Consider the following 24,528-nt stretch of genomic DNA (forward strand, 5'->3'; position numbering starts at 1 on the left):
TAGACTATTTTTGTGGATACTTTGTTTTGTTTTGAGTCATTATTCTCCACTGCTGCCCCCTGGTGTCCACACAGCACACAGGCATTTCCTGATAAATATCATATAGTTATTTATAAAAGATAAGTGATGCCCGTTTCTCACTTGGTACCACCCATACACCTGCCTGACCAATCATGAGTCAGCTGTCAATCATAATGAAAACAAACAAATCTGTTCAGCTCAATTAAATCTCTATTAATCAAAATAATTTATTTATTTTACTTGTTAATTTAACACACACACACACAGAACTAACATGTTTAAAGGGACAGTTTATGTTTTTTTTTTAAATTGAAGTGTTGAGTGTTAGGGGTGCTCACACTGCACATCTATCACTTTAAGTTAATAATCTCTCTGATCGTTTCCCTCTTCCAGGATTTTTGTGGTCAAATGTGTTCAAGTCCTGGCTCAGGTCCAGGCTCAGGACCAGGCTCAGGTCCAGGCTCAGGTCCAGGCTCAGTCTTAGTTGTAGCTGTATCCAGGCAGCGGCAGCGTCTGACCCTCCTTGGCCTCAAAGAAGGTGTAGGACAGTGTGATGGTGCTGACCCGTGCCATCCTGGGGTCCTCGTGGAACTCGGGGTCGATGTAGAAGAAGACAGGCATGTCGACCTCCTCGTGAGGGTTAAGACGCTGCTCCTCGAAGCAGAAGCACTGAGAGCACAAGCAGGACGGAAGATTACAAATCGTATACGCTGAGTGAGGAAAAACAAACTTTCAGGTTCTTGTACATCAGGTGGGAGGAGCCTGAGCTTCAAGCCGGTCACAAACCTGGATCTTGTTGAAATATTGTCCCGCCTCAAAGGGGACCACGTTGTAAGTGGAGATCCCGATGATGGGTTTGTCCGTCGGGTTTTTCGCTCGGTAAAACGCCAACGCCGTCTCACCAGGAACTACCTGTATGACAGAACACGCAAGTGTTCTTTCAGAGCTTCTCGGATGCGAGACAAACTTGACATAACAAACCTGTCACTTGTCCTGAGGTCTCTTACATAGATCTCGCTCTGCTGCGGCCTGAAGTTCCACTGCATGCTGGCGTGCGTGTCAGCGTTGAAGGTGATCTTCAGGACGCGTTCTTTCACCGGCTTCATCGTCTCCACCATGTCTGTGTCGTGGCCAGCCACCGCCGTACCACCGAGCCCTGCTGCCTGAGAGACACACAGAGTTCACACACGCTGGAGACCAGGGTCAGGACGTCACACCGCCGCCCTCCTCACCTGGCAGTAGAGTCTGTAGAGTGGCACGGCGGCATACGACAGGCCGATCATACCGACGCCGGCCGCAGCGATGTATGTCAGCACCGTCTTGTTCCTGGTCTTCCAGTCCTCTTCCTGACCCTTTGACCTCCTGCTCTGGTTCTTGTTCCCTCGGCTTTGAGGGCTCAGAGGAATCCTCAGCCGCAGGAAGTGTTCAGTCTGAGAACACAGCACCGTCCCCGTCTTGCACCGCTGCGTCCGCACACACTGTACCAGCAGTGCAGAAGTGTGAGGGTAACGGACGGGCGGGCGGAGCAGGAGAGGCAGCAGCATGACCAGTCCTGAGGTCAGTCCTCGTCTAAGGCGGCAACACTCACTCTGGGGGACAACACATTTAATGTAAATGTATGTCAATATTGACGTCCCTTTAAGTCTGCGATATCTACGTCACATGTTCACGTCTTTATCTCACTGTCAGACAGACAGTTGTTGATCCACTGCTGCCTCCATTACTAAGTTCAAATGTCTTATTTTGTCACTTCAGTGTTTAAAATATTTCATTTACGCATTTTCGGAGTGTGATTAAAGGGGACATATTATACCTTATTTCCCCCATTCAAATAGTTCCCTGGTGTCCTAATGAACATGTCAGTGACATGCCTTGGTCAAAATACCATAAGGATGAAGCATCATAGCAGTTCAATAACCCTGCTAAACCCGCCCCTTTCAGAACGCTCGGTTTTCGTGCATGGTCCCTTTATATGCAAATGAGACACAGGCAAACACACACCCACTTCTTCCAGGGGGTTTCTGATATGTCCTCTTTACAGCGCTCACTCGCTCAGCTGCTACTCGTCTCCCCCTCCCTCCACTAGTTATCTGACAATATCAACATGGCAGCATGCGTAGAAAACAGTGAGAGTGCCGTCACAGGAAGAGATGTCCTACATAAGGATCGAGCCGAACACTGCCGAACTGTAGATCAGTTAAAAACACTTAGGGACAGCACAGCTGATCGCCACCGCTGATCGCCAGCAGCGCGCAGCGAGCTGAATAAACTGGCGCTGTATGTGGCTGTATCAGACCGGTGACTGTATGCTCCGGAGCTGGCGATCAGTTTAGGCAGCTCGCCGCTCGCCGCTGGCGATCAGCGGTGCTGTCTTTTTAACTGATTTTCACAGAGAGTGCAGCACCGCTGAACGCTACCACTGATGGCCAGTGGCGAGCGGCATAAACGGCCGCTGTATGTGACTGTATCAGACTGAGTACATACTGAACAAATATTTTTAATTAGGACGTGTCAGAATGGTCAGTTATGAGCTCCATTTGACCTTGTGTGTGTTTGTACGTCGGTGAAATACGTTCGCTGACTAAATACGGCGACCGCTGGCCGCAGTCTGATGCGAAGTGGTGCGAACACACGTTTGCTGACTTTATCCGGCACATTAGCTTCATATATAAAATCCTCTGAGGCTGGAAGTTTGTGTAAAACACTGTGCTCTACTGTGCAGCCACCAACAGCACACTTGTCCCTCCGCGTTGACATAATACTGCTCTTCCTCCCTCGCCTGCACTCTCGCAGGGTGGAGCTAAGGTGGAGCTCTCGAAGTAAACTTACTGGTGGGTGGTAACATTCGCGGTGAAATGTGCATGCTGCCGTCATAAGCGCAGGGAATTCAACATCAAGTGTTTTATCGCCTATACTTACACTAAGGGGAACCACGAAAACATGACTGAGTATTCTTTTTCCACACTTTGGTGACTGGTAGGGCCTCCAGAGTCCCAAATATAAGTATTGAAATGGTTAAAAAGTTGATTTTGCATAATATGTCCCCTTGCATAATATGTCCCCCGACACATCAAAAACCTTGAATTATCCCTTTAATGTCACATAACTTGTGGTCTGGCAAAGTGAAACTTCATGCGTGTTTTAAATTAATATTCTAATGTTAATTCAGCGGAAGATTCACATTTTAAGCGGCAAATTAATTTAACAAACTGACCAGGAAATAGTGCAGGAAACACAGAGGTCAATGTAAAAAAAAAAATCACCGTTCAACTTTAGCCTCTTGTTTTCGGTGTAAGACACATGACCCGAATAAATAAATAAACGCTGCTAAATGTAAAAATGTTGATTCTGTAGTAAATATATGCCCATGAGCAAGGACACACAGGACAAAGTATTTATTCATCAAGTTTTCAAGCGGAGCCTCGTTCGTTACCGCGCAGCCAAATATTAAGCGGCGGCAATCACTTTGACAATAATGTAAATGAATACATAAAACGAACTGTTAAAGAACCGAAATTATGTTTAAAATCTACTTTACCTGAGACAACGGAGAAATTCTGCTTCTAACGCCGGATTACAACAAAACACACGACATGTTTTACAGAAACGTACGTAACACCGGTGCAACGCACAAATGCTTCCCCTTTCCTTTCCGGAACGACAAGGGTTCCGCAGGGACGAAACGAAATTATTATTATAGTTATTGTTATTATTATTATTATTTCATTATTATTATTATTGTCATTATCATTGTTATTATCATTATTATTATCATTAATACTTTGTCTCGTGTTTTCATTTTGAGTTTGCTTTTGTATGTATTTTTCTTTCTTTTTTTTAAATAATTTTCTCATTGCTTTTGTGTAAATTTGTCTTTGTTTTGTGGTCTATTTCGGTTCTCTCTTTTTTACCAATTTGTGTTTAGTGTTAGTAATTTGGTGTAAATTAGTGTTTTGTTGGGTTATATCTGTCACTTTTAGTAAATGTCAGTCCATTTTGGGATTCTGGCGTTGTTTTATGCCCATTGTTATTGTTTTGTACGGATTTACTCTTGTGTCACTTCATGATCATTTACATATGTATGTTTTAGGTCTACATACATGTTGGTGCGTTTATGTTTTTTTCTGGATTCCTCCGTAAAAGCAAAAATAACGTTTTGTTCCTTTGGTATACATGTGTATGCTGATTTATGATCATTTACTCTCATGTGTAGTCGTGTTGTTGTGATGCCGTTGCAGTAATAACACATTTACACGACATGTAAATGTGTAAATAATGTGTAAATGACACATTTACTCGAAGTGTAAATGTGTTATTCGGGGGTGTACGGTGGCCGTGTAAGGTCAAAAGTGCCTCAGTTTCTGTGTGTGTGTGTGTGTGTGAGAGAGAGGGTCTCCGCCGCTGCTGCTGCTGTAGCTGTAGCTTTAGCTGTAGTAATGGAGGGGGTCACTGTCGGACAGGTATTTGATGCGGAATGCATCCTCAGCAAACGGCCGAGGAAGGTAAGAAAAGGCGGGGGCCCGTGGAGGGGAAGACGGTGGTTGGTACCGGGGCGGCTGACGGAGTGTCTCTGACGGCGTGTGTGTGTGTGTTTGTCCGCAGGGGAAGTTTGAATATCTGGTGAAGTGGAGGGGGTGGTCGTCCAAGTAAGTAGCTAGCTCCGCTTAGCTAGCCCCCGGTGCTAGCAGACACATCCAGAGGAGACAATGCGCGGCGGTGGCCCGGTGTTTAGTGTCTCCACAGCGGCGTGGACACACCACCGCCGCGTCTACTCCCGCATTCACACCGGGCTGCTGATACTGAGGGTCGGGACGAGCTGCGGGCTCGGGCTCGGCTCGGTCACCTGAACGCCTCACTGGAGAAAGCTTTATTCACGTTCCCGTGTGATGCGTTCACTGACCCGTCACCTTGTTTTTATCACGTTTAAAAAAAAAAGACAAAAATCATTTGTTTGAATCAAAATGTGTCCCGACAAAAGAAACGTGAATAACAATACAATAAAACATTTATTAACGCTAAACAAAAGAAAACGTGTTCAGTATTAACAATCACAAAACCACAAATACCGTCATTATTTAAAACGTGTCACATTTGACAGGTAAACATGTTATTTTAACATGTTAAGTGTGGCTTTATGAGCGCAGTGCTGACTGAGCGCCCCCTGCTGCTAGAACCAGTCTAGAATAGAATAGATGTACTTTATTAATCCCAAACTGGGAAGTTATAGTGAAGCAGCAGTGAGACACATGGTATACATAGGAAAAAAAAATAGAATGAAATTGTATGAAAATAACGTGAGGATGAGAAGTGAAATGAATTATAAATACATATTATAAATGAATAAGTGCATAGCTTAAGAGGCAGCAGTATCATGAATCTTCATGCGATAAATAACTATGTAGAGTGTGAAAACAACCATTACTCCATTAATCATCAATTGCTAAATTAATCGTCAACTTTTTTTTATGAGGGATGGAATCAGTATCCGTCCGATATTTGTCAAAATCACTGGATTGGATATCGGACAGATGAAAATGTAAAATCCGTTATATATCGCATGCTTCACAGATGTTAAAAAAAATCTAAGCATTTTAGCGTAGTCATGGGTTTGGGCCGTGTCTTTCTTCTGTTTGTTACACAGGTTTTTGAAATGACTGCGTTGCAATAATAGATGCTGGAGTTTGTCCCTAACGTTTATCATCACTTTGAGGTTTTTTTTTTTTTCTATAATTATAGTCAGTTTGTCATTTTTCAGCTTCTTAAATGTGAACATTTGCTCCAGAAAAACAAAGAAATCATTCAAACTGAATCATTTTGTGGACAAAAGCAAGACGTTTGAGAATCATCATCATTTCTATTCATTACATTTTAATCGTTTATTGGAGAGAATAATTAATAAAAGAACCCTACATCAGTGGAGATGCAAGAATTTTAGCCACATAGCAAAAGACTAAGCTAAAATCATCTACAGGGGGCACTGCTGCCCAGCAAACTTTATTATGATTTTTAATGAAATAATTACACAATGTCATTTAGCAAAACCGTAATGGAAATGTTTTATTTTGAAAAAAATGCAGAGCATACTTCCTGTTTACACCCTGAATGGTCATGTGACATAAAACTTCTGTACTGACCTGTTTGTGTTATTGATTTTCAGACACAACAGTTGGGAGCCAGAGGAGAACATTCTGGACCCACGGTTACTCGCTGCCTTTCATAAAAGGTGACGTTTCTGTGCTTTGTTTTCACGTTAAACCCGCGTCTGTCGCTGATCATCACGTGATGTTTGTTTTCCTCAGAGAACAAGAGCGGGAGCTTCTGTTTCAGACCAAAGGGAAACGACCACGAGGACGACCACGTAAAATTCAGGTGATCCAGAAACTCTGTATTATCTGAGTTCCAATCCCGACTTGAGGGGGCACTCTACTTAAAGAAACGCACCCTCAACTCGAACAAAGGAAATGTGTGAAACATTAAATTCACAAAAATTTAAAACATCATGCTTTCATCATTTAGTTTCTACCTTTGCTCATTGGCCAGGCTAGCTGTTACAAATCTTTATGCTAAGCTTTAATGTAAGCTATCTTTCTTCTTCTTCTTCTTTAAGTCGGCACAGTTGTATAGACTTGCTTGGTCAGGTACAGCCGGTGATCCCTGTGATAGACAAGCGTGGAGCTGCAGAATCCGTGGTCAGGGGCAGAAGGCTGGGTCGATCCCCGGGATAGAAACAGAGCAGAGAGGTCGGGGACAGGCAGGGTCAAAACCGGGGGAATCAGTCCAAGAACCACTGGAGAGACCAGTGCAAACGACATAGAACAATCTGGCAGTGACTGCACGGTGGAGAAGACTAAATATAGTGTACTGATTAGTGATCAGGAGCAGCTGCTGTGAACAGCTGAGTGGAGATCTGATGAGGAGGGAGTGGCTAATAGGTGATGAGAAGGAGGGAGAGAAGAACTGTGAGGGGGAATCATGACAGTTTCAAGTCTTTGTGCTAAGCTAAGCCAGTAATGCTCTGTAATGTTAGCATGAACGCACCTTTACTTAACTTGAAGTTTTGTATTTTATTGTGTTTATTTTAAGTGTCTTATTAAGTCTTTTGTTAGTTTATTGTGTCTTAAGTCTTTTGTTATGTCTTATTTAAGTGTCTTATTAAGTCTTTTGTTATTTGGTTGTGTCTTATTTAAGTGTCTTATTAAGTCTTTTGTTATTATGTTGCGTGCCTTTAAGCTGGGAGTCCTCAAAATGACAATAAAAAAATTCTTCTTCATGTCTTCAGCTCCCAGCTTCGCCCACTGTGAAAGACAGCCACTCCCCATCATCCTCGTCCTCGGTCCTCTCGTCAACAGCGTCCTCCTCCTCAGAAGATGAAGATCACATGAAGAAGGCGAAGCCCGCCCCCCGCGTCCACACCGTCCCACAGAAGAGGCCCCAGATCATGCTCGCCAAACCCGACCCTGCCCACAAAAAGAAGCGGGGGAGGAAGCCGCTCCCCCCCGACCTGAGAGCACTGAGACAGGCAAAGAGCAGACTGGTTCCCGTTCCTCCTCCTCCTCCTCCTCCTCCTACCCCTCCCCCTACTCCTCGCCATCACCAGGCAGTCAGACCGCCCAGAGACGATCCGCGGTCTGGCGTGAAGAAACCGCTGCAGCCCGCCAGCTTCACCTACACCGGACTGAGCAGGGCGGCCAGAGACGAGGCAGGCTCCGCCTCTCACGCTGCCACCAGCTCCTTCGCTCAGACAGTCGCCTCCAAACCCGGAACGCTCGGCTGCGTCTGGACCAACCGCTCACTGTCCTCACCCTCCTCTGGCTCCTCCCACAGCAAAGCCACACCTACAGCACACAGTAAGAACTCGGAGCTGAAGTCCAGCAGCAGAAGCGACGGCTTTAAGGCGTCTCTGCTGAAACAGAGCGGCAGTTCAGGTTCCGCGGGTCTGCGCGGCGGCTTCGGAGGAGGCGGTGCGGCGGCGGGTCAGCGTTCCGGGCCGGACCAAAGGAGACAGGAAGTTATGGGTCAGAGCGGGTCGGTTCATCACAAGCAGACCCTGTCCTCATCCACGCCTCGAGACCGGGCCAATCAGGCGCTGAGCCTCCATGCCCTCAACCTGCAGAGCGTCAGCAGGCCGCTGCCTGCCGGATTCCGGGGCGGCAACACGGGGGGCGCTGGCGCCACAGCGTCCAGGTCCAGCCTAAGGAGCGGCGGCGGTGGCATCATGGTCAAAGGAGGAGCCGGAAACCAGAAAGAGTCTTGGGCTTCAGCCGGAGGGCAGCGCTCCGGTCTGGCTGCAGGTAGCGCCACAGAGCAGGGCAGGGGGAAGGAGGTGATGTCAGGAGGCGGGGCCAACCGAGGAAATGGCAGCACGAGGCAGGACGAGAGGAACCGTGGCCTGAACGAGCTCAGCACCGGAGACTCCGACGAGACCAGCAGCAGCGAATCGGAGCACAGCACCTCCCTGTATCCTAGCAACAGCCGGCCCAGCTTCGGCAACGACGCCACAGAGTTGGACACGGAAACGGACTGGCGGCCGACGCGGAACCTCCTGGAACACGTGTTCGTCACCGACGTCACGGCAAACTTCATCACTGTGACGGTGAAGGAATCGCCGACCAGCGTGGGATTCTTTAATCCGCGAAACCACTGAGGGGGTGGGGCGCAAATCTGGACACGCCCCCAATGCTCCTCCCACCAAACCTGTCACGGTTGCTCCGCACATGAACAGAGCGACACCGCAGCAGAATCGTCCAATCTCATTTGCACAAATCAAAACTTTAAATAAAGTGTTGGTTTCCATAGCAACACAAACAAAAACGATGAGACGTTTAAGTTCAAAAGCAGATTCTGGGTCAGTTCATGTTTCGCCCATCGATCGCTAATCAATACCGTCATTAACTTCTTATTTTCCATAAATAACGAAATTGATTTTGAAACTTTAAACGTACACAACGATTTCCCCGCCCCTCCACTTCCTGTTTGTTGCCACGTGTGCACAAACATTTCCATGTCAATAAAAAACACGACCACTTGACCATTAGGGTCGTAAATGGCGTCCAAAGTGGGAGGAGTTTATACACAAAACAAATGTATTTTTTGGGAAATCCGAGCTTAATTCACAACATTAAAAATTTGACATTACACAAAAATATGTGATTATCGTAAGTTAGTTTCTTTTAAAACCTCATCACGTCTGAGGTCATGTGATTGACAGGTCACATGATTGACGATGGCGACCTGGAGCCATGGGTCGTGTTGTGTTCAGGTTCCTGGTGAAAGTGCGGTAAAAGGCAGTGTTGCATGAGACGGTGTAAACTCTCTGATGGATGTATGACTCCGCCCCCTCAGTGCCTCAGATTCTCGTCAGCATCTTTTATTGGACCTGTAAACAAACGGATCACGTGACTTTACGTAAAATCTACAAACACAAACACGCATCTTTGATCTTTTTGTCTCCGTCATCGTTGTCATTTTGGACCAAAGGTGTTTTTTCACCATCTCCGATTGATCGTTTGCACAGATCAATGAAGCTCCGCCTCCTCCTCTTCATCACTAAAGAGACATTTCACACTTTTATACACTTTTTTAAAACATGTTAATTTATATTATTGTACATATGTTTGTTTCCCACGATGGATCTGGTGCTCGTTACTTCTACACTGTGAGTGAGTGAGTAGTCAGTCAGTGAGTGAGTGAGTGACCACCAGCAGGTGTTGCTGTCAGGCAACAACTGAAGCTTCACACAGGTAAAAGGTCACGACTGCACAGAGTCCAGACCTGAAACAATGATGACAGAGTGAACACTGATCAATAATTATCAATAATCTAACTGGGATCAATGAACGTGTGTATGGATGGATGGGTGAATATGTTTATTCATTGTTGAAGTTGAAATCAATCAAAGTCATGTTTATTAATAATAATAATGATTGATTGTATCAGTATTTATTGTTATATTCAGTTTTAACATAAATAAAAGTAAATGAATGTTTTCTATTTGTTCTTTTACTTTCGTGAAGTGACAAAATAAATCTAAAAGTGAAGAGGAAATAAAACTTAAAAAAAACATCCAACACAAAGATTTAAATCAAAACCCATGAAATAGTCACACATAGTCAAGTTTTATTTACAATAATTGAAAAAAATGGGTTAGGGTTAGGAAAAAAATAACTAATTCATTTTATTTATAAAAAATGTTTTAAAATTACAGAAAATTATTTATAAATGACATTCATTTGTTACAAAACTATCATTTAATTCAAATTAGCTGAGCAATAAACAACATGAACGAGTGATGATCAGTGAAGTGTGACGTCATGAGCTGACGTCTGTGTGTGTGTGTGTGTGTTAATTTATGGTCAGACTAAGTAAAGAAAATAAGTTTGAGTAAACATCAGCGACAGACGAGCTTCACAGCAGCAGCTGGTGTGTATGTGTGTGTGTGAACACTGCACCACAGTGTACACACACACACACTTCCCCATTGAATTAGAATGGGTTTCCCTTTGAAATAATGTGTGTGTGTGTTTTGTGTCATAAACACTGACCTTGTCAGGACCAGTCCTCATGGAGATCAGTAGTGGATGGTGGATGATGGTGGCAAAAAAGGAATCAGTTCGGATACAAGCAATTGCACTCTAATGTGATCAGGTACTGGACCGGGATCCACGCGCACTTGAGCGCGTCTCCCCCCCCACGCAGCGCGGTCACGTGTGTGGACTTGGCCGGTCTGCAGGTCATTCCCTCCGGAACCGAACACGAGCATTGTGTGTGACAGGGTGAGTGAGAGTGTGTGTGTGTGACAGGGTGAGTGAGAGTGTGTGTGTGTGTGGCAGGGTGAGTGAGAGAGTGTGTGTGTGTGTGTGTGTGTGTGTGACAGGGTGAGTGCTGATCCAGGTTTCCCTGATCCAGCTCTAAACTATAAACTTTATCAAAGAGGAAAGTTTTAATCTAACTTTAAATACAGAGAGAGGCTCCGCCTCCTGAACTGTCACTGGGAGCTGGTTCCGCAGGAGAGGAGCACATTCACTCACCCATTCACCAATTCAGTCACATGATGCTAAGCTAAGCTAACATCAACGTGAGAGTTAATAAATAAACAGGAAGAGGCGGAGCTCAGAGTAAATGTGTCACTTTAATAAGTGCACATGTGATTGTGAGTCATTTACACGTTCAAACAACAACATTGTCACCTGTAAACACGTCATCAAGACGTCGTCATGGAAACAGTAAAAGATCAAAGCTGCCACAGTTAATGCCCCGAATTTTTTCAATCAATTAGCTTTTTATTCCGTGGTCTTGTGCAAACGGGAAACCGCGTACAAACCATTAACTGTGTGCAAACGGGAAACCGCGTGCAAACAGGAAACCGCGTGCATAAGAACGTTTGTGTGCATGTTTTTGGTGCAGGTCGTAACTAAAAACAAACAAACTACAGTTTAAAGAACCAAACACAAACAGTGAGGTCAGGGGGAGGGGCAAAGTGCAGTCTGACCCCTCCTCCCACGACCTCTGACATCATCATTATGAACAGGAAGAAAGAAGTCCATGCAAAAACAACAAAAATATAAAAGAGATTTAAAAAAAAAAAAGATGTTTAGAGGCGGAGTCACGTGATCCACGCCTCGGCCAATCAAATTCTTTTTTCTTTTTTGACCACGTTAACGAGACGACGGAGAAAAAACAAAACACCACAGGAGACGAAAACTGTACATTCACTTCAAGTAGAGGCGGATCCATGCTGTGAGGGGGCAGAGCCACAAGAAAACAAACAAACAAACAAACAGCGTCAGCAGGAAATACGAGAAAAGATCAAAGAGCCGTGCGCAAACTCCCTGCTCAGAGAAGAAGAAGAAGTGCATCCATTTTCTTTGTAACAGTCATTGCCGTGGTTTCTGAGGCGCGGAGTTGAACCAGCAACTTTGATTTTTAAAAACTTTATTCTACAAACTACGGAGACGCCATATTAGGCCAATGGTTACTGTGGTAGAGCGACACACACACACACACACACTCAGAGAGAGAGGGGTGATTTTAAAGAGTGGGCAGAGTCTGTCATGGTGACAAAGCAAAGACACTGTCCCACTTAACTGTTAATGAACTTATCATTAGTTAGCTTAGCATTAGCCCCAGGAATGGTTAGCTTAGCATTAGCCCCAGGAGTGGTTAGCATTATCCCCAGAAGTAGTTAGCTCAGCATAAGCCCCTAGAATAGCTAACTCAGCAGTATCCCCAGGTGGTTAGCTTAGCATAAGCCACAGGAGTTGTAAGCTCAGTGCTGTCCCCAAGATAGTTGGCTTAGCATTAGCCATACAAGTGGATAATTAAGCATTAGCCCCAGGAGTGGATAGCTTAGCATTAACCCCAGGAATAGTACGCTCAGTGGTTTACCCAAGGGTGGTTAGCTTAGCATTAGCCCCAGGGGAATTTAGCTCAGCATTAGCCCCATAAATATTTAGCTTAGCATTAGATGTAGGAGTCACTGTAGGTTGTGTCGTGCGAGTAAACACGATAATCCAGCAACTACATGAGCGCACCAACCTTGTCACCAGGAAAAAAATCGCAGACTGACCTTTATCTCGTGGTTGTTTTTTTTGTTGTTTTTTTAACGAGGATGTGACCTCAGAACCAGGATCCAGTTTGAAGGACCAGGAATATTTGAGATTGTGGTTTATTTCCAGAGTTCTGTTCCAGAGGATCCAGTTCAGGTGTTTCAACAGATGATGGATAAAAACATCACTAACGAGTCGTCGGACACTGCAGATGGGGGTTAGGGTCAGATGCAGACGTACTCGATAACAAAACAAAGTTAAATTGTTATGGCTTCACAGTTTTCCCTGTTTTGTCCACATGGGGGCGACAGTGAGTTGCACTTTAAATCTACAATGTGCTGCTCAGAATCTCCGACACCTGCGCGTTCGTTTGGTCGTCTGAGTCCACGTCCTGGGCTGTGGCTCCTTCTAGCCCCTCCCCTCCAGACTCCGCCACGACCACCGACGCTCCCGCTGCCTTCACACCAATCTCCTCCACATCCTCCTCCTCCTCCCAGCTCCTCCTCTTGTTGCCTGGCGACAGCTTCTTACACGGCTCCACGAAGATCCGGCGAACGTGAGGCCGCTGCTCGCGCTGTCGGCCCCTCCGGCTCTCCAGGACGCAGGAGACATGGCTGACGTAGGTGGGGGTGTGCGGTGGGGGCGGGTCCCCGGGCAGCGGCAGGTCCAGGTCTAGATGCTTGGTGTAAACGCCCTCAGATAAAGACCCAGTCAGCGTCTCACCGCTGTGGTTCCTCAGCCAGCGCTGCGGTCCACTGAAGTACTGACCGCGGTGACTGCGGGACAGGAGTTTGCGTTTGGCGGGCGTGTTGACGAGCATCGTCGGGGGAGGAGCCGCGTCCTCTTTGGACAGAGACAGACTCTCCAGAGTCCTGGTGGTGTCAGAGAGAGCGGGAGAGAGTGGGAGGTCTGTAGAGAATCTGGGGGACAGAGGGAGGGAGGGGGAGGAGGGGAGGGGCTTAGAGAGTGAGGGAGAGCGAGGGAGAGTGGAGGGGGAAGAGAGAGAATGAGAGTGGGGGAGGAGGGGGGAGGAGGAAACAGCGTCTTTCGGTTCCTTTATGGCCGGAGAGTGAGGGACGTCTGTGGTTGGGCGGACGCTGTACCTTTAAGACCAGAGTGACACGTTTACTGTAGTATCTGATGACCACGCGGTGATGTCATCGTTGTGCAACGCTCACCTGAGCTCGTGGATCTGGAGCACGTCAGGAGCACTGCCGCCCAGCGAGTGCAAGGCCTGCTGGGAAAGTCCGGGCGAGTAGAGCAGGTCCAGTTCGCGGGGGCTCATGGCATCACTGGAGTCGTAGTCGCTGTCTGTCGGTAAAAAGACCTCCGAGGATCCGTCTTCGTCCGATCCCAGCAGCGAGTCTGGCGGGCAGGGGGGGGTACAGCGCGAGCGCGTCACGAGTACATTCTCACTGAAAAACGTAAATGTAACAATGTGACTCACTGCTGACGGCTTTCCTGCGGCGGAGTTCGGGTGACGGCGACGGCGTGGGCAGGTATTCCATGGCGGACGAGGTGGAGTCACTCTTTTTCTGCTGGACGCTCTCCAGAGCGCTGGCGTCAACGAGGCAGGTGATGGCCAAACCCCCACTGGGCTGTTTGTAGCGAGCGCACTGCAGAGCGTCCGTGATCCAGCGGAGGTCACGGCGCATTTCGTCCAGTTGCTACAGAACGAGATGAAAATTAACAAGTTTTTAGTTTAGGCCACGCCTCGTTCAGGCACTGCAGTCGATAAGCTGATAAACTCATATTCCGAAGACTCCGCCTCCTTCCGTCCCTGAGCAACTAACGTTACAACATGTGGATTCAAACTTTTCCCAGGATTCATAGCTTAAAAAAATCTGTCGGTCCACACTAAAACACAGCTTTGCAGTTTTCAAAATAAAAGTCTCAGTTTCTGTCGGTCCACACTAAAACACACCTTTGCAGTTTTCAAAATAAAATGCACACACACAGATATATGTATATGTGTATATATATACACATATATACACATATACAGTACTGTGCCAAAGTTTTAGGCACCACCAGCTCTGTTGTTTTTTCTGTCAAATACTGTGATCATTGGAATTTGGAATGAAGTGATGCGACTTAAAGCTGCTCTTATATATTAGCGAGCTGTCAATGAGTTTAACTCATGCTACATGTGTATGTCATGCTCAAATCTGGCGTAATAGAGTTTTTTATAGCAGATATTTTTTTAAATGAAATAGTAGGACAAACACAGTATTTACCAGTAACATGAATTAAGGTTCCACTCCAGTATTAACAGAGCTGTGTTATTGTTGAAGTGTAAGGGTAGATCACGCTAAATACTTGACACCTGCAGAGGATGGTTTTGTTTTTTTTAAAAACAACAAAAAACTGCATAATTTTTTTCTGGATGTGTTCCAGTAAAGTGAAATAGAAATAATTATCATCTATTGTCGTTATAGCATTGCTAAAACAACATCTGATGGTGGCCTAAAACTTTTGCACAGTACTGTATGTATGTATATATAAATATATATATATATAATATATATATATATATATATATATATATATATATATATATATATATATATATATATATATATATATATGTATATGTATGTGTGTCTCTCTGTCTGTCTCTCTCTCTCTCTTTCACACTTGGAGTTGGACTTGGAGGGCTTGGTTGAGTGGACGCTGGCATGTATGTTGCCGCTGCTCACCGGTAGTTTTTAAAGTGTTTTTATCGCTGCTATGGCTTATGGTTCAATGTGACAAAACGGACTCTGCTTCCACTTATTTGCGAGAGCTAAAACAGCTTCTCTCACACAGTTGATTACTGTTGCTCCGGCACTTCTATTCACAAGTGCACAGGCTAACGCCGGCTGCTAATCCCAACTGGCTGTCACGACACCGGCTTTCTGAGTTCATCCGGTTCCTTCCTCGTCATGTCGCCCAACAACTCTCTCACCTGGTTAGTCTCATTTGGATACTGCTGTCGTTCTGCCATCATCCTGTGGCAGGACTACTTCATTACTCTGTCGCAGACCTTCTCCGGATCCGCTGGAATGCACCGGAGCCTCCACCATCGGAGCTGCACCATCACCCGGACATCAGTCGCCCACCCCGCCGGCGTTACATCCACCGTGGGTCCCGCAGACATCTCCAGCACAGTGGCTCCGGTGCAGTCAACGCTACTTGGTCCACTTTTCGTCGCTCTCCCAGAAACTCCAGCCGTACCGTCAACCACCACACATTAGCCGGCCTGGCTAGGTCGGCTAATGCTACTACTGTCAAACACGACACCTCCGCTGTCAACTTGGGTCTGCTCAACATCTGCTCACTCACGAGCAAAGGACACCTCATCCAAGATCTCCTCGCTGACCGTAAGCTTGACTTTCTCTTTTTAACAGAAACTTGGCAACAGCCTAATTACTTCTCCGCACTCAACTAATCCACTCCTCCCGGTTTTGTTTACATCAGCCGTCCCCAAGGCAACGGCCGTGGAGGAGGTCTTGCGGTAATTAACCACGAGAAGTGGAAAGTCCTGCCCGTCTCTGTCCCTGCATATAGCTCATTTGAATGCCTTGTTTTTAAGCTTCCTGGAACCTCACCAACCATCATCGCTACAGTTTACAGCCCCCCCAAGCCACACACTGATTTTATCAGTGAATTTTCCACTCTACTCACTTATATATCCACTCTCTCACCTAATTTAATTCTGCTGGGGGACTTCAATATACACATGGACAATACCAACCTGCCTCTCACCAGAGACTTTGCATCCTGTCTGGACAGTTTTGGAATACAACACCTCATGGATTTCCCCACCCACATTAAAGGACACACACTGGACTTAGTCTGCTGCTCTGGTCTCACCCCCTCCAAACCCACTGCTGATGCTTTCCCTGTAACGGACCACTTCCTCCTCCCTTTTAACGCCACACTCCGCCTTTCTACTACCAAATCCCCCCGTCTCATTTCATTTTGTAATATCAAGGACATTAACATCGACACTCTCTGCTTCAATATTGACAGTTTTCGGATCCCGGACTCTCTCTCCAACCCCAATGAACTGGTCACTCTTTATAACAACTGCCTCACCAACACTCTCACCTCTCTGTGTCCTTTTCTGCATCTGCCCCCTGGTTTACCCCCGAGCTTAGGTCTATGAAATCCAAAAACCGACAGCTTGAGCGACTACACAAAAGAACCGGTCTCACCATCCACAAGGACATGTACACCACCCATATCACAAAATATAAGGACCTAATCTCACAAACCAAAACCAGTTACTACTCTGGCCTCATCCTCTCCAATGAAGGAAACTCAAAAACCCTCTTCTCTGTTATGAACAAAATCCTCCAGCCACACAATTCTTCAAATCAAGACCCAAAACTCACCTGTTCCGGACTGCCTACTCCCTCTAACCTCCCTGCTTTTACTGTCACTTCCCTATTTTATTGTGTTGATTTTATGTGGTTTTTTTTTGTTTTATCTAATTGTGTGAATTTAATTCTGTTTGTAAAGTGTCCTTGAGTGACCTGAAATGCGCTTTTAAATTAAATGTATTATTATTATTATTATTATCATTATTCACACACACACACACACACACACACACACACACAGTGAACGATGACACACACTCTTGTGGTTTTTTGGTGGTTTCCACGGCGACGAGCTCAGACTGAAACTGAATGCATCATCAACCAGACTGAAAACAGCAGATGTGATTTTTCAAAATAAAAGACTCTTTCTTTTCATCCACACTAAAACACAACCCCACATTTTTCAAAATAACACTTTCAATATTGATTTCTGTCTGAAGTGAAATGCATGCTGGTTCGTCTCTCACCTGAATGTAGTCCAGAATGAGCTGATGCCGCTGTTTGGCGGTGGCGACCTCGCCGTCTGTGATGGCCTCCCGCAGTGCCTGCTGGGTAATGAGGGCGTCCAGGTCGAGGACGGAGGACAGACGGCAGTACAGACTGATGAACTTCTCTTTGTAGGTGCAGAAGTGAACTGAAGACAGACGGAAGACAAACACTGAGGGAAGAAGACACTGTCGCCACCTGCTGGTGGACAGAGGGAACCGCAGGGACGAGGATAGGGACAAGAACAAGGACGGGGACATGGGACGAGGTGTGTGTGTGTGTGTGTGTTCTCACCCAGCTCAAACATCTGCAGTGGGAGGTGCAGGAACCCTGACAGTGGGCTGTAGGGGTTGGACTGTCCAGGGGCGGAGCAAACATCATCGGCCGCCGGCAGAAGCAGCAGGAAGGAGACGGCGTGACCGAGCTCGACCACTTCCTGACTGTAGAGACGGAAGTGACGAGCCTGCGTGCGCACACACACACACACACACACACACACACACACACACACACACACACTCTGAATGGATTGTCACGTGACACTGTGATGTCATTAGTGGGCGGTGCCGTGGGCGTGTACCTGGTGCAGAGGAATGTTGATGAGCTTCAGCAAGGACTTAATTGCCGTCTGTAGCTCATAGTATAGTAAAGGGGTGTGGCTCTCTGCCCTAGGCCCCACCTCCTCGCTGTCCTCCTGGGTGTGGTCAGTGTCTCCCGCAGCAGCCAGTGTCTGGATCCAGTCCCACTCGTCCCTGAACGCAACAAATCAGTATTTAAGTTTCTGCCTGTCCACACTAAATGGTAACCCTGCCTGTCCACACTAAATGGTAACCCTGCAGGTTTCAAAATAAAAGTGTCAGTTTCTTCCTGTGCACACTAAATGGTAACCCTGCAGTTTTCAAAATAAAAGTGTCAGCTTCTGTAGTTTTCACCTGGACACGTTGGAGTTGTCTCGTATGCGGGTGTGACAGAGCATGTTCGGGGTCCTCTGGGACACCAGGACTTTGATCTGGTCTACAGAGCTGCTGAGTTTCAGGTAACCCAGGTAAAGACCCGGGGCGAGACGGTGGTTGCTGCGCCGCTGGTACGCCAAAATGTCCTGGAGGACATGCCAGGAAGAGGACACACTCACATACATGTGCTGTTTTTGGACAGAGGACAGTGAAGGTGGTGTCCCCGCTCACCTGGATGGTGATGATGAGGATGTCCAGAGCGTATGGTTCCTCCGGCGTGGACAGCGACTTCCTCTGACTCTGCAGCTTCATCACCTGCATCCACTTCCCGCTGAACAGCGAGTGTTGACTCTCAGTGTCTCTGATGGTCACCAGCAGCACGTTACCATGGCGATCTTTGATCGGCTCGTAGTGGACACGGCCCAGGTTGTGAGTCCCCAGGAGATTCTATGACAGTTTTCATTAAAGTTGCAATACAATCCACTTTACTGAGACAGAAATATGAGTGACGACTGTGGAATAATGACTGAAACGAGTCCAGATTAAGATTAACTCTGGATTTATTCTCTATGTAGTCTGAATTAAGTCTGATTCTGGATTTTCTTGGGATTGATTTAATCTGGATCAACTGATTCTGGAATGAGTATGAATCCAGATTGCGTCTGGATCACATCTGTTATAGTCGAGATTGAAGCTGATTCTGGATTGAGCCAGGAGTATTCCAGCTCTGGATTCATTGGATTTAATCTAAATTGTGTCTGATTGGTTAGGGTTAGGTTTAGAGGTTTGAATCTCGAGCCTGGATTGACCCTTACTCAGACTGTATTGGTGCTGTATTGAGCCTGGACGGGGTCTGATTATGGTTTGAGTCTGATCTTGTGAATCTTGTGAATCTGGATTATGTCTGATTCTGGGTCAAATCTGGATTCTGACTTAGGTTTAAGTCCGAGTGTAGCCAGGATGGTCTGACCTGCATCTGCGCGGCGGCCATTAGCATCTTGTGTCTCGCCTGCAGCGTGGACGACGAGGACATGGACACGGACATGCTCTGTCTCAGCCACCGGACGTCCTCCCACATACAGGACAACTGCGGAGACACACGAGGTGAGAGAGCAGGTCATGTGGGCGTGTCGTCGGGCGAAAGAACCACCTCACGTTGGTTAATCCAGACACACCGTTGTCATGGAAACGAGGCAGAGCCACGTACCTTGGTGAACCAGAGGAAGTCCTGCATCAGCGAGCTGCCGTACGAGTCGTCCACTTCCACGATGGGGATCTGGTCCTCGGCCGTCACCAGGAGACTTTCTTTTTGGTAGAAGACGGTTGCGAGGTAAACACCCCTGCACACGCACACACAACGGTACGTCCCGGTTTGTTCATACTTACCATAAATTTGATTTTCTTTTCACTCATTAAGTCGTGTTTTAACTTCATCGCGTCTTTTTCTCCTATGTATTTATTTAAAGGAGACATATTATACCCTATTTCCCCAAGTTAAACTAGTTCCCTGGTGTCCTAATGAACATGTCTGTGACATGCTTTGGTCAAAATATCATAAGGATGAAGCACCATAGCAGTTCAATAACCCTGCTAAACCCGCCCCTTTCAGAACGCTCGGTTTTGTGCATGGTCCCTTTATATGCAAATGAGACACAGGCAAACACACACCCACTTCTTCCAGGGGGTTTCTGATTTGTCCTTTTTACTGCACTCACTCACTCAGCTCCTGTTCCCTCCGCTCCATTCCTCTCCCCCTCCCTCCACTAGTTCTCTGACAATATCAACATGGCAGCGAGAGTGTCGTCACAGGAAGAGACGTCCGACACAAGGATCGAGCCGAACACTGACCAACTGTAAATCAGTTAAAAACACTTAGGGATAGCGGCGAGCTGCATAAACTGCCACTGTATGTGACTGTATCAGACTGAGTCTGTGCTCCGGTCATGGAGGACGTACTGAACAAATATGTTTAATAAGGACGTGTCAGAATGCTCAGTTATGACTAAATACGGCGACCGCTGGCCACAGTCTGATGTGAAGTGGTGCGAACACACGAACACACGTTTGCTGACTTTATCCGGCACATTAGCTTCATATATAAAATCCTCTGAGGCTGGAAGTTTGTGTAAAACACTGTGCTCCACTGTGCAGCCACCAACAGCACACTCTGCATTGACATAATACCGCTCTTCCTCCCTCGCCTGCACTCTCGCATTTTATAGGGACAAGGTGAAGCTAAGGTGGAGCTCTCCAAGTAAACTTACTGGTGGGGTGGTAACATTCGCTATATACGTATATATACACGTGTATATATATGTACATATACATCGGCATATCATAAATCAGATTCCGATTCCGATTCAAACCTTTTCAGTGTTTTCACAAACTTGTTGGAGGAGTTAAACAGATGTTTGAGGCTCCTCGACACCGACTGCTTCCTGCTCGGGTTCTGCAGCTTCGACGTTTCTGAGCAGAAAAACAAGAAGGAGCGTTTTTAGACTGAGGTCACTGAGGTCACAAACACTTATTGTGAAAATTCCTGGGTTTAAGGGTAGAGGGACAGGATTGAGGCTTTTATTTTGAAAACAGCAGATTTTGAAAAAGTGAGATCTTAGCGATGGTAGCTTGGTAAGTGTGGATGAGTGAGTGTGAATGAGTGAGTGTGGAGCTTCACTCACCTCCGCAGCAGTAGTGTGTGTGAGTGGCTCGGACCTGCTGCAGTAGACGCTCCATGGCCTCGATGTGGCCCCGCCTCCTGGGATCTCGCCCGTCACCCTCCCTCCAATCTGAACAAAGACAGACAGCGATTAATGATTATTGATTAAAGGGATAGTATTTTACATGAGTGTGTGACTGCTAACACACTCACACTCACACACAGACACAAACTCACACACACAGACACTCTCAAGGACGTGCAGAGAGTCGTGACGATGAGATGAAGCCTCGATGTTCTCGAGGCTCCGACTCATTGTTTACTACAGACCATGAGCATCTGTCTTCAGCCCGTTACCTTGACGACCGTTGGCAGAGAAGAGTCAAAGGTTCAAGGTATGAAGTTTGAAAAAAAAGCAGTTGTGAATCAAACATTTAGTGAAATAAAAACACATTTCTTACATGTTTGTTGTGTCTTTTACAGATTGTTTGATGTCTCTTACTGGCTGTTTGTCTCTTATTGGCAGTTGTATGTGTCTTACTGTTTGATGTCTCTTACTGACTGATGTCTCTTAATGGCTATTTTATGTATCTTACTGACTGTTTGATGTCTCTTACTGGCAGTTGTAGGTCTCTTACTGACTGATGTCTCTTAATGGCTGTTTTATGTCTCTTACTGACTGTTTCATGTCTCTTACTGGCAGTTGTAGGTCTCTTACTGACTGATGTCTCTTAATGACTGTTTTATGTCTCTTACTGACTGTTTTATGTCTAATTTCCTGACTGTTTTATGTCTTTTACTGACTGTTTTATGTCTCTTACTGTTTTATGTCTCTTACTGACTGTTTTATGTCTCTTACTGGCTGTTTTATGTCTTTTACTGACTGTTTTATGTCTCTTACTGCCTGTTTTGTCTCTTACTGCCTGTTTTGTCTCTTACTGGCTGTTTTATGTCTCTTACTGACTGTTTTATGTCTCTTACTGGCTGTTTTTGTTTCTTACTGACTGTTTTATGTCTCTTACTGGCTGTTTTTGTTTCTTACTGACTGTTTTGTCTCTTATTGACTGTTTTATGTCTTTTACTGACTGTTTTATGTCTCTCACTGACTGATGTCTCTTACTGTTTTATGTCTCTTACTGGCTGTTTCTTACTGACTGTTTTGTCTCTTACTGACTGGTTTATGTCTTTTACTGACTGTTTTATGTCTCTTACTGCCTGTTTTGTCTCTTACTGGCTGTTTTATGTCTCTTACTGACTGTTTTATGTCTCTTACTGGCTGTTTTTGTTTCTTACTGACTGTTTTATGTCTCTTACTGACTGTTTTATGTCTCTCACTGACTGATGTCTCTTACTGTTTTATGTCTCTTACTGGCTGTTTCTTACTGACTGTTTTGTCTCTTACTGACTGTTTTATGTCTTTTACTGACTGTTTTATGTCTCTTACTGCCTGTTTTGTCTCTTACTGGCTGTTTTATGTCTCTTACTGACTGTTTTATGTCTCTTACTGGCTGTTTTTGTTTCTTACTGACTGTTTTATGTCTCTTACTGACTGTTTTATGTCTCTTACTGACTGTTTTATGTCTTTTACTGACTGTTTTATGTCTCTCACTGACTGATGTCTCTTACTGATTGTTTCATGTCTCTTACTGGCTGTTTGTTTCTTACTGGCTGTTTTTGTTTCTTACTGACTGTTTTATGTCTCTCACTGACTGATGTCTCTTACTGATTGTTTCATGTCTCTTACTGGCTGTTTGTTTCTTACTGACTGTTTTTGTTTCTTACTGATTGTTTTATGTCTCTTACTGAATGTTTTATGTCTCTTACTGGCTGTTTTTGTTTCTTACTGACTGTTTTATGTCTCTTACTGGCTGTTTTATGTCTCTTACTGTTTTATGTCTTTTACTGACTGTTTTATGTCTTTTACTGACTGTTTTATGTCTTTTACTGACTGTTTTATGTCTCTCACTGACGATGTCTCTTACTGATTGTTTTATGTCTCTTACTGGCTGTTTTAAGTCAATTATTCCCTGAAATTCAATGGGAATTTCTTTTTTACCAATAACTACTTTCATGGTGGGTTTTGAAGCAGAATTTCAAAATAAAAGTGTTACAGAGTTAATTTTGTCCAACTTCCTGTGCTTCTTCTTTAGCATGAATGTAGTCAGATTAGCATTAGTCTGAGGGGTCACAAGTGGACCACGTGTCTTCAAACTCACTGGACGGAGAAGCAGATGGAGGGAGGGACGCGGCGGACGGACCCCAGCCCTTCATGTTATACGCCGACACTCGGACGTGGTAGAGGCGACCCTGAGACAACAACAAAAGTTAGAGACAAAGACTGGGACATAAAAAAACACACAACAACAAAGAGATAGAGACAAAGACAGGGACATAAAAAAACACAACAATAACAAAGAGTTAAAGACAAAGTCTGGGACATAAAATACACAACAATAACAAAGAGTTAGAGACAAAGACTGGGACATAAAAAACAAACAACAAAAAAGAGATAGAGACAAAGACTGGGACATAAAAACACACAATAATAAAGAGTTAGAGACAAAGACTGGGACAAAAAAACAACAATAACAAAGAGTTAGAGACAAAGACTGGGACATAAAAAACACACAACAACAAAGAGTTAGAGACAAAGACTGGGACAAAAAACACAACAACAAAAGTTAGAGACAAATACTGGGACATAAAAAACACAACAAAGAGTTAGAGACAAAGACTGAGACAAAAAACACAACAACAACAAAGAGATAGAGACAAAGACTGGGACATAAACAACACAACAATAGCAAATAGTTAGAGACAAAGACTGGGACATAAAAAACACAACAACAAAGAGTTAGAGACAAAGACTGGGACAAAAAAACAACAATAACAAAGAGTTATAGACAAAGACTGGGACATAAAAAACAAAACAACAAAAGTTAGAGACAAAGACTGGGACATAAAAAACACACAACAACAAAGAGTTAGAGACAAAGACTGGGACATAAAAAACACAACAACAAAAAGTTAGAGACAAAGACTGGGACATAAAAAACACAACAACAAAGAGTTAGAGACAAAGACTGGGACATAAAAACACACAATAATAAAGAGTTAGAGACAAAGACTGGGACAAAAAAACAACAATAACAAAGAGTTAGAGACAAAGACTGGGACATAAAAAACACACAACAACAAAGAGTTAGAGACAAAGACTGGGACAAAAAACACAACAACAAAAGTTAGAGACAAATACTGGGACATTAAAAACACACAACAACAAAGAGTTAGAGACAAAGACTGAGACAAAAAACACAACAACAACAAAGAGATAGAGACAAAGACTGGGACATAAACAACACAACAATAGCAAATAGTTAGAGACAAAGACTGGGACATAAAAAACACAACAACAAAGAGTTAGAGACAAAGACTGGGACAAAAAAACAACAATAACAAAGAGTTATAGACAAAGACTGGGACATAAAAAACAAAACAAC

The 24,528-nt window shown here is 45.0% G+C and overlaps 3 protein-coding genes across 7 annotated transcripts in view; 1 reads left to right on the top strand and 2 right to left on the bottom strand.

Moving 5' to 3' along the window:
- Positions 1–228: 228 nt before the first annotated feature.
- LOC131449093 (cytochrome c oxidase assembly protein COX11, mitochondrial) lies at positions 229–3,684 on the bottom strand. Its single transcript, XM_058622061.1, has 5 exons — positions 3,560–3,684; positions 1,254–1,610; positions 1,029–1,184; positions 808–933; positions 229–690 (listed from the first exon to the last, which is right to left on the bottom strand). The coding sequence occupies exons 2-5, from the start codon at positions 1,563–1,565 to the stop codon at positions 502–504; spliced, it is 783 nt and encodes a 260-aa protein (XP_058478044.1). The 5' UTR covers positions 1,566–1,610; positions 3,560–3,684; the 3' UTR covers positions 229–501.
- A 728-nt stretch (positions 3,685–4,412) lies between these two features.
- On the top strand, positions 4,413–10,007 carry LOC131448129 (chromobox protein homolog 2-like). 2 transcript variants are annotated; one of them, XM_058620263.1, is made up of 5 exons: positions 4,413–4,523; positions 4,624–4,667; positions 6,179–6,244; positions 6,321–6,390; positions 7,301–10,007. In XM_058620263.1, the coding sequence occupies exons 1-5, from the start codon at positions 4,458–4,460 to the stop codon at positions 8,663–8,665; spliced, it is 1,611 nt and encodes a 536-aa protein (XP_058476246.1). In that variant the 5' UTR covers positions 4,413–4,457; the 3' UTR covers positions 8,666–10,007. The 2 variants fall into 2 exon arrangements, with proteins under 2 accessions (XP_058476246.1, XP_058476247.1); XM_058620264.1 differs by lacking the exon at positions 4,624–4,667 and having other exon boundaries at positions 4,425–4,523.
- A 1,123-nt stretch (positions 10,008–11,130) lies between these two features.
- ankfn1 (ankyrin repeat and fibronectin type III domain containing 1) overlaps positions 11,131–24,528 on the bottom strand; it is a 34,475-nt gene continuing 21,077 nt past the window's right edge. For all 4 annotated transcript variants that reach the window (XM_058620259.1, XM_058620258.1, XM_058620261.1 and 1 more), the window contains 13 exons: positions 23,245–23,335; positions 21,051–21,158; positions 20,739–20,838; positions 19,580–19,712; positions 19,343–19,459; positions 18,604–18,819; positions 18,352–18,518; positions 18,000–18,171; positions 17,714–17,882; positions 17,401–17,567; positions 14,014–14,233; positions 13,745–13,931; positions 11,131–13,669 (listed from right to left, as the gene is read on the bottom strand). In XM_058620259.1, coding sequence (XP_058476242.1) covers positions 12,895–13,669; positions 13,745–13,931; positions 14,014–14,233; positions 17,401–17,567; positions 17,714–17,882; positions 18,000–18,171; positions 18,352–18,518; positions 18,604–18,819; positions 19,343–19,459; positions 19,580–19,712; positions 20,739–20,838; positions 21,051–21,158; positions 23,245–23,335 — 2,622 coding nt within the window. In that variant the 3' untranslated portion in view covers positions 11,131–12,894. The remainder of the gene's footprint in view (positions 13,670–13,744; positions 13,932–14,013; positions 14,234–17,400; positions 17,568–17,713; positions 17,883–17,999; positions 18,172–18,351; positions 18,519–18,603; positions 18,820–19,342; positions 19,460–19,579; positions 19,713–20,738; positions 20,839–21,050; positions 21,159–23,244; positions 23,336–24,528) is intronic.

Source organism: Solea solea, chromosome 21 (assembly GCF_958295425.1).
Source record: "Solea solea chromosome 21, fSolSol10.1, whole genome shotgun sequence".
NCBI classification, from domain to species: Eukaryota; Metazoa; Chordata; class Actinopteri; order Pleuronectiformes; family Soleidae; genus Solea; species Solea solea.

Coding starts and splice junctions, on each gene's coding strand:
- LOC131449093 (XM_058622061.1), bottom strand. CDS start 1,565: ATGCTGCTGCCTCTCCTGCTCCGCCCGCCCGTCCGTTACCCTCACACT. Junction 1,185..1,253: donor TCTACAGACTCTACTGCCAG/GTGAGGAGGGCG, acceptor TGTGTCTCTCAG/GCAGCAGGGCTCGGTGGTAC. Junction 934..1,028: donor CGCAGCAGAGCGAGATCTAT/GTAAGAGACCTC, acceptor TCTGTCATACAG/GTAGTTCCTGGTGAGACGGC.
- LOC131448129 (XM_058620263.1), top strand. CDS start 4,458: ATGGAGGGGGTCACTGTCGGACAGGTATTTGATGCGGAATGCATCCTC. Junction 4,668..6,178: donor TGGAGGGGGTGGTCGTCCAA/GTAAGTAGCTAG, acceptor ATTGATTTTCAG/ACACAACAGTTGGGAGCCAG. Junction 6,245..6,320: donor CTCGCTGCCTTTCATAAAAG/GTGACGTTTCTG, acceptor TGTTTTCCTCAG/AGAACAAGAGCGGGAGCTTC.